Here is an 8704-nt window from a genome sequence, read left to right on the forward strand (position 1 = left end):
AGCAACCAGCAGCTGCATTCTTTGCTATGTTGAAACTCACACTTATTTCCACTGTTGGAAACAAAATGTGCCAGGTCCACATGTGTAAAGCACATGTGGGATATTTTGGATATGATCCTAATGAGCTTATTTGGAGCAGTTAGAAGCTTGTTATTTTAATGAGAGCTGCTGCAGCGTCTGATTAATGACCCTCTGTCTCTCTGTGCTCAGCTGTGTGAGGACTTGTTTCAGAGAACAGGAGAGAACACTGATCCAGACCTGACCTACTCCGTGGAGGTAAACTCACTCTGATGCGTTCACTCAAACCGATTCAGTCAGTGAACGTCGATCGGCTGAACGTTGTCTCCTCCAGGTGTCCTACATGGAGATCTACTGCGAGCGGGTCCGGGATCTGTTGAACCCAAAGTCCCAGGGGACTCTGCGGGTCCGGGAGCATCCCATCCTGGGTCCCTACGTGGAAGATCTGTCCAAACTGGCCGTGACCGGATTCACTGACATCCGGGACCTGATGGACGCCGGAAACAAAGCTCGGTCAGTCAGTGTCCACAGCTGCTTTATTCGAAGGACACGAGCTCATTACTGAAAGGCTACAGTAGAAGTTGTTTCAATATCTTTTGAAACAACGTGATCAGGTTAAAATGTTTAAAAATTATGTCTTTGTGAGATGTTAAAGTACCAGTAGAAGTGTAAAACATGAGGGTGTCTGGGCTTTCAGTTAATCACTGCTGTGGTCTTAAAGCAACATCATGTGAAATTAGATTATTTGTTTGATTTGGCTCCCGTGTTCAGTGTTGGGCAGTAACGTGTTACTAATAATAGCAGTAATATTATGACTTTTCCCAGTAACTAGTAGTGTAACAGATTACTTTTCTAAAACTAATTTTATTACAGTTACTAATCCAAGTAACGCTGCGTTACTGAACGCACCGTCCTTGCGGCACCGGACCTTCTGTTATTCATGTTGCCTGTTAGCCTAAAAACTAAAGGAAGAAAGTAGAAAGAGGGAGAGAGGCGTTCTTTCCACAGCTGGTCATTATTGTGCCACAGTCTAAGATGAAAAGAACATTGTCGTCTAGTGTAAACTCTGTGCGACCAGCAAAAAGCTTTTCAACCGCCAACATTTACATCTACATTTGATTTATTGAAGCATCTGCTGCAGCAGCACAGTGACATGAAACTTACAGAAAGAAACTCCGGCTGCTGGTGACGGTGATGCACGCACTCGTCGGCAGAGAGTGCCGTTAACGTTTTGTAAAACGGGTTACATGTGCCCAACACGGCCTCTATTGTTTACTAAGGCCAGCTGTGCACTTGCATTACTTTTTCGCCAACTTTTCTAACACAAAGCAAGTGTGACAACACATGACACAGAAATATCACTTAGTAGCTCAGCATCCGTCGTACATCCTTTCAGCTCTTTAGCTCTGCGCCAACGAGATAAAGACCGTCCGACATTCACTCTTGTCCGGTCTGTTGCTCTCTCCGTTTCTTTTCTTTGCTTTCGTCCGCCAAAATCCTCCTTGGTCTCTTTGCAGTTATGCCATGAGATCTGTTCCGGGAATACTGAGCTAACCTCATTGCATACAGGGTTCCCGCACCTCCTGGAAAACCTGGAAAACAGTTTAACAAATAACCCAGTCATGGAAAACACATGGAAAATGAGAGGAAAAAGTAAAATGTCCCGGAAAATCTTGTGTTATCCTGGAAACCCGGTAGCACAGGCTGGATGACATTAAATCAATCTGAATAATGTAAGTTGCATCATCCTCTAAAGGTGGCTGGAAACTTATAGATGAATGTTTTCATCTCAACCTGTTTTAAACCAGAGAGGAACATATTGGTGAACGACGTGTTCCCTGTCTGTCATAGCAGGTAGATCATCACTGAAAATGTTCTGGAAAATGGTCTCTAGAAAACAGCGGGAACTCTGTTGTAGCTTACTTCCTGAAGAGTCGTGTTGGTGTTTGACGTGTTGCCATGAAGCATTAAGCCGTTGCCACGAAAGGTTTCCTGCCTGTGAGAGTCTAATACCAGTTGAGTCAAAGTGCTGAAAGCAGATAAACTGTGTAATTATGAAAAGCACTTGAAAAGCTGAAGGATGAGAGATTAATGCAGTTAAACTGTCACTAGACATTTTCCTGGTAAAAGCATTTGAGGTGGTGAAAGTTGAAATGCCAGTTGGTATAGGAGCCACGAATGTAAGATTTTGCATATTCATGTTCTTCATTTGTATTGGCACTTTGGTGGAGGGTGTGAAGGATGCGGTTAGAAGCAGCTGCACTCACCTGTTCACCTCACATGGCCGAGGTGAACAGGTGCTCATGGGGGCAGAGGGTGAACTCGGCAGTGAAATTTGTCCTCTGCTGTTGCTTTTTCTTTGCATGGATGTATGAAAACAACAGTTTAGTAGAAGTGAAATAGAAAATAAATGGGACAAACGGTGTAATCTGTGCACGTCGTCAGTTTTCTCCTGTGTTTTTCTTTTATCTACAGTAGTTGGTATGTACAGTGAGCGAGGATGTTTCAGTTAAGTAGAACTTGATGACTCTCCTGTTGCTTTGAAGGCCAAACTTTAAACAGGTTCACGTCTACTTTTGGTGGTTGTTAAAAGGCATTCTGGGAAATATAGGGAATCGCATAAATATAAGCTGTGTTTAGAATGCGCTCCACTGGGAAACCCTCGTCTTTGAGGGTGTTGAAAGGAATTCTGGGAACTGTAGTCAATCTGTGGCTGATGATAAATCAAAATTCATACGTGACAAAGTGATAATCCCCAACAGGGAAATAAACATGCTGCATTTATCTTTTATTTTCCTCTTCTAAATAGATACATCCACTAACATGAAGGAGACCAGTCTGGATTGTCAGTGATTGATAATTTATACCCGAATGGTTATTGATTACAGGACGGTTGCGGCCACAAACATGAATGAGACGTCGTCCAGGTCACATGCTGTCTTCACCATCGTCTTCACCCAAAAAAGACGAGACCAGATGACCAGCCTGGACACCGAGAAGGTGTGTGTGTGTGTGTTTTGCTCTTTGTGAGGACCCGGAGTATTCCTACGGTCCTCGTGACCACACGGTGTGCTCTTGTGAGGACTACCTTACAGTACTGCTGTTGTTATTCGCAATACAACGGGTTGTATTTAACAAGGACTTAAAGATGAAACTCTTATCTTCAGGTCAGCAAGATCAGTCTGGTCGACCTGGCTGGAAGCGAGCGAGCGGACTCCTCGGGGGCCAAAGGCACTCGACTCAAGGTCAGAAATGTCACACTTGACTAAAATCTCACCGATGTTTATCCAAATGTTCTTGTCATTTGGTTGCACATTTTAACACACAAACTGTCACACGCACTTTGTTTACTGTGCATTTACTTTGTGTTACTTTATGTTCATGTGCAGGAAGGAGCGAACATCAATAAATCTTTGACCACGTTGGGAAAAGTGATATCAGCTTTGGCCGAAATGGTAGGTCAACACTAGTGGTCGACTGATATGTGTCAAGAGCTGATGCCGATATTTAGAGGACAGGGCGGCCGATATATAATGCCGATATCAAAACAAAGAAAACTCACGTACAGTTGCGTTATTCCTGCATACATTGAGTTCTGCTGGAGATTTCAGAACATGGAGTCATTCAGATGCATTATTCTCTGCAGTGTAACAGTATATATTTAACTCTAACCAGTAAAAGATCTAGATTAGAGCTGCTGTCATTTAGGAGAAACCTGGTAACATTTAGACGAGACGACGGTGACTGAGAACGTTCCACGGCAGGCGATTAATCGGTCGACTAGTCAGCACACACTTGATATTTATACTCGGGTTATATAATATCATAAAATGCACAAAGTTCCTGGCTCTGAGAAGTTATAAAGATGAGTGACTGCCCTTTTTCTGTCCTCTGCAGCAGAGCAATAAGAAGAGGAAAAGTGATTTTATTCCCTACAGAGACTCTGTTCTCACCTGGCTACTGAAGGAAAACCTGGGTAAGTACAGCTAGTATGAGGATCAGTAGTTAGGCATTAAAATGATCACAACTGGATGCGTTGAAACCGAGACTACCAGGAGTAATATTAAAACTGTTATATTCAGGATTAGCAGTTTAAGTGCTTTAACAATTACTTCCTCCATGTCTTTTACTAGATCTAGCTTTACAAAGATTAGCTGGGAACTTTTAATTCCCCAGATCAAGGAACTAAAAGGTGCACAGGCATCATTATTTGTAACCTCTATCCATGAGCAACATTTATAAATGAACATCAGGTTTGACTGGAATATAATGACAGACTGCGGCCAGCTGCTGCACTCGTGTGTGTCCGCCTGAGGGTCAGAGGAGCGTGATGTTTAATGAGCTTTATTACCGGCTGTAATCAGCTGCTCCGCTTGTTTTGGGGAGGAGGACACCGACTCCGGCGCTGTGTAAAAACTTTCTGACTGATGAAAACTTAAAACAACAACTTTGGGCCCAGTATTTAGCGTAACTCCACCAACTGTTTGCTGTAAACACAACGCTGCACGCTGGCTGCTGTTTCCGAGCCTCTACTAGCACAAGTAGTCCTAATCTACAAGTACCTGCGCTGCTCTCAGGGCTCGTAGTGACTATACTATAGAACCACTACATAAACAAGGCTGATACTTTGAGAGGCACCTCTGACAATAGAAAAGGTTTTGAAATAATAATGTGAAAGTTTTAATGTGTTTCAGGAGGGAACTCTCGGACGGCCATGATTGCTGCTCTAAGTCCTGCTGACATCAACTATGAAGAAACACTGAGCACCCTGAGGTCAGATACCGATCGAGTGTCAATCAGGTTTCATCGTGCACAGATTAGTGAAATCTAACCGAAGTAAATATGTTGTAGTGTAATCTAGTGTTATGCAATCGGTGTGTTTAGATAATAAGGCCACCAAACAGAAATATTCCTGCTGATGGACTCTTATTTTGATTTGGACATGATATGTATATATTTCAGATATTTGATCCTGACGATCACTGATTCTGATTTCTTGTGTTGTGTTCTTCTTTTAACTTTGCTCTACATTCCCCCTGTGCTGCAGTGCCAGTATGATTTATATGATCCCTCCCAGATCATCTTATCTTATCTCGCTGTGAGGCTGAGATCGGTCCGTGTTTTTACCTCTGTCTGACGTGGTTCCAGGTATGCTGACCGCGCCAAACAGATCCGTTGTAACGCTGTGATCAATGAAGATCCAAACGCCAAACTAATCAGAGAGCTGAAGGCTGAAGTGGAACATCTGAGAAACCTGTTGTTCTCCCAGGGCCTGCAGGAGCTGCTGGACAACGCCGGTATATACACATTTTATACACTATGTATTGTACTGGTGTGTACTATGATAATATTTACATAATACTGGTACACACAAGGCTCAGTATGTATAACAACCTGGTGATATATGGCTGATATATACACGTTACAGTACACAATATACTGTTTAGACCTACTGTACAATATATTATAGTATAAACTCATGATTATTAATACATATTCTGGCAACACTTGTAATGCTGTACACTCTATTGTGGTAAATACGTGTAATATTATGTACATTGTGTGATTTACACACATTATATGATTTACTTATTAAATAATAAAATAAATATTACGCACAAAAAACTTAATGTTCATGTGTAATACTGCTGTACAGATGTACATGGAACAGACAGCTGTTGTGTGTTTATTGTGTATTTAAACATGGTATGTGTGGCATGGGTATGTGCAGTATGTTTAGAGGCGGGTATTTAAAGACAAACAGCAACTGTGTGTGTGTGTGTATGTGTGTGTGTATTTACAAGCTGTTCTTTACATAAGCAGCATAGCAGAAATGCCAACTTGTTAAAAAATGAAACCTGACTCCGCGTCTGCTCTCGCTCTATGACTCTCTCTCTCTCTCTCTTAAAGTCAACAACAACAACAACAACGGCCCCGGCGGTGTTGCAGGTGTGTCCCCCTCCCCGCTGAAGCTTGCACTCACAGCCAATGGGCTCGCACAGAATAATGGCTCCGCCCCTTCAGGTGACTGTATTATGTGTGTGTTTTGGTGACAGTTTGATGTATGAAATGAAATGTGATGTCAATATTTGTTTCTTCTTTGGGGCATTTTAACCCTTATTTATTGTGTTAATGTTTTAGAGACAGACAGGAAACATAAATTTTGTTTGATTCTGGCTCTTTCTTCTTCATTTCCTTATTTCTTCCTTTGTTTTGTTCACCTAACACAGATTTTAGTCGTCCTGCTTCTTCTAAATGCTTTTTCTTCCTCTGCAGGTGCTGAGCCGGCATCTGCAGGCGGCGCGCCTGCTGACCCTGACCACCTGATCGAGGACGGAGAGGAAGGAGACGAGGCGGAGTCTACGGAGCCAATCAGTAAAGAGGAAGCGGCGGAGAGGCTGATGGTAGGATCAGAGGCTGATTCTCCTGGTACTTCACTCGTGGACCCGGCGGTCACACTAATGTGGCCTCCTCTCCGTTGTTTGTGTTGTAGGAGACGGAGAAGATTATCGCAGAGCTCAACGAGACGTGGGAAGAGAAACTAAGAAAGACAGAATCTATTCGTCTGGAGAGGTGAAACTAAAGTTTCTTTCAGTTTAACTGCAGTTATCGTGGTTGTAATTAATAGTTTTACTTCTACTTGCAGGTGTAACTGGACTGAAGTTGAGGTTGTTGCAGTTTTCTGTCTCGCTGTTTGTATTGTTGAGCTGAAGTTGTTGCTTTTCAAGTTCCAGTTTCAAAGCAGCTCCGGCTGCTTTAAACATTGTGCAAAAATAATGATTCACTTTAACTTTGACTACTGTACCGGTGGTTGTGTTGTGTCAGTTTAGTTGTAGTTTTTGCTGCACTTGCGCGTCTAACCACCTGTTCACACATACAGGCTGCCGTTCAATGCGAACGCTACTTTGTAATAACGTGATCACAACGCCGCAGTGATTCCAAGGTGCTCGACTTTAATTAAGAGAAGCTGAAAAAAGAAGCGCTTGTTGCTCTGATGGGGGGAGGGAGGGTCACAGAAGCTGTGACGGAGATATCTTGGGAAGATATCTTCTGGAAGTAAAAGTGCCATTAATTTTTTTTTTTTTCCCCCAAGAAGTAAAGTAAATGTAAAAAATAACTGACCAATCAGAACTGAGAATGTAAACGACAACAACAAACTGTAAGGTGGGTGAGAGAGCCTGATGAATGATGTCTCTGTCTGTGTCTCTCGCCCAGAGAGTCCCTGCTGGCAGAGATGGGCGTGTCCATTAAAGAAGATGGAGGAACGCTGGGCGTCTTCTCTCCTAAAGGAGTGAGTTTCCACCCGTCTCTCTCTCTCTTTCTCAAACATCTCCTGTCTTCATTATCTTTAGTTTCTGTTGACTCTCCTCTGAACGAGTTGTTTCCTGAGTTAGTGAAGTTTTATTGTCCTTTTTTGTAATGTAATGCTGTGAGACGCTCTGAGGGCCCCGGCTTCCCTCTGGTTCCACTCATGTGTGTAATGACGGCCACTGTAGCCGGAGAGTTAATGATCTGCATCGTGTTATTGTGACTGCTGTTAAAGTGCTCGCTGACCCATCAGCTGTGACTGAACTGTGGAGCTCATCTGTTTCTTTGGCAATGCCTCAAACACACATGCAGCCAAACAGCGGAGCAACTGAAGTGGATAAAACTGTCTGCGTTTTCTATACAATATAAATCAGCATGTAATCACTGTGTCTTGTGTTCTCTGATCAACACATGGTGTAAATAGCTGCGAGGCTTATCGCAGCGCTGTACAGCAGCACATGACGTGTGGCTGATATAATGACGCTGCTGTTACTCACTGATGTAATCACGTATAGACAAGAAGCTTTAACGTCCCTGTGACCTGCTCTGTAACATCTCCAGCACTCCTCACGTTGTTTGAAGTGTTTCCCAGCTGCACAGATAAACTGATCCAGTGATAAGTAGATGAGTGACTCTGATATTCGAATGTTGACTGGAAGCTTTGCTCCGTCGCTGCTGTAACGTGTGGCCAGACTGTTTTTTCAGGTGTTGAAGAATAAAAAATAAATAAAGCTCTTAAAATGTTTTTCCAGACGCCTCACCTGGTCAACCTGAACGAAGACCCTCTGATGTCCGAGTGTCTCCTCTACTACATCAAGGAGGGATTCACCAGGTCAGGGCGCTTTCATTAGTTTACTGTAGAGCTGCAACCAACACTTATTTACATTGTTAATCAATCTACTGATTATTCTCCTGATTCATTCATTTGTTGTCCAGTCTGTAAAACAACAGAAAAGAGTTTACCATGATTTGTTTTGCTTGAAACTAGAATTAATCGATTATTCAGGTAGTTTCAGATGAATTTTCTGTTGATGGATTAATCTTTGCAGCTCTAGTTTAATGTCAGCGTGATTCCTAAGAGTGTAACAGCTTATTGTCTGTCTGTGTCTCAGGGTTGGACAGCAGGATGTGGACATTAAGCTGTCCGGACATTTCATAAAGGAGATTCACTGTGTGTTTGTCAGCGAGATCAACGATCAGGGAGAAGGTGAGACACCTGCCTGATGTTTTTATTTTTAGATACACCAGTACAAAACACTTAAGACTTAGAAGACGGTCTTCTAACTACAGCCAGTATTTAAGTAAGAGATCTATGTGGAAACAAACTGTTTGTCACATAACCAACAAGATAACGAAGCTGCTGTTTTGTGTCGCTCAC

General features: G+C 42.7%; 1 protein-coding gene across 1 annotated transcript in view; it reads left to right on the top strand.

Moving 5' to 3' along the window:
- The window catches only part of LOC123979954 (kinesin-like protein KIF1C), a 28129-nt gene that overhangs the window by 17465 nt on the left and 1960 nt on the right, over nucleotides 1–8704 (top strand). The window contains exons 9-20 of the mRNA XM_046064065.1: nucleotides 2907–3018; nucleotides 3186–3263; nucleotides 3408–3473; nucleotides 3916–3994; nucleotides 4713–4791; nucleotides 5167–5315; nucleotides 5929–6042; nucleotides 6295–6422; nucleotides 6512–6591; nucleotides 7234–7309; nucleotides 8079–8158; nucleotides 8439–8533. Coding sequence (XP_045920021.1) covers nucleotides 2907–3018; nucleotides 3186–3263; nucleotides 3408–3473; nucleotides 3916–3994; nucleotides 4713–4791; nucleotides 5167–5315; nucleotides 5929–6042; nucleotides 6295–6422; nucleotides 6512–6591; nucleotides 7234–7309; nucleotides 8079–8158; nucleotides 8439–8533 — 1136 coding nt within the window. The remainder of the gene's footprint in view (nucleotides 1–2906; nucleotides 3019–3185; nucleotides 3264–3407; nucleotides 3474–3915; nucleotides 3995–4712; nucleotides 4792–5166; nucleotides 5316–5928; nucleotides 6043–6294; nucleotides 6423–6511; nucleotides 6592–7233; nucleotides 7310–8078; nucleotides 8159–8438; nucleotides 8534–8704) is intronic.

This window comes from Micropterus dolomieu, linkage group LG12 (assembly GCF_021292245.1).
Source record: "Micropterus dolomieu isolate WLL.071019.BEF.003 ecotype Adirondacks linkage group LG12, ASM2129224v1, whole genome shotgun sequence".
NCBI lineage: Eukaryota > Metazoa > Chordata > Actinopteri > Centrarchiformes > Centrarchidae > Micropterus > Micropterus dolomieu.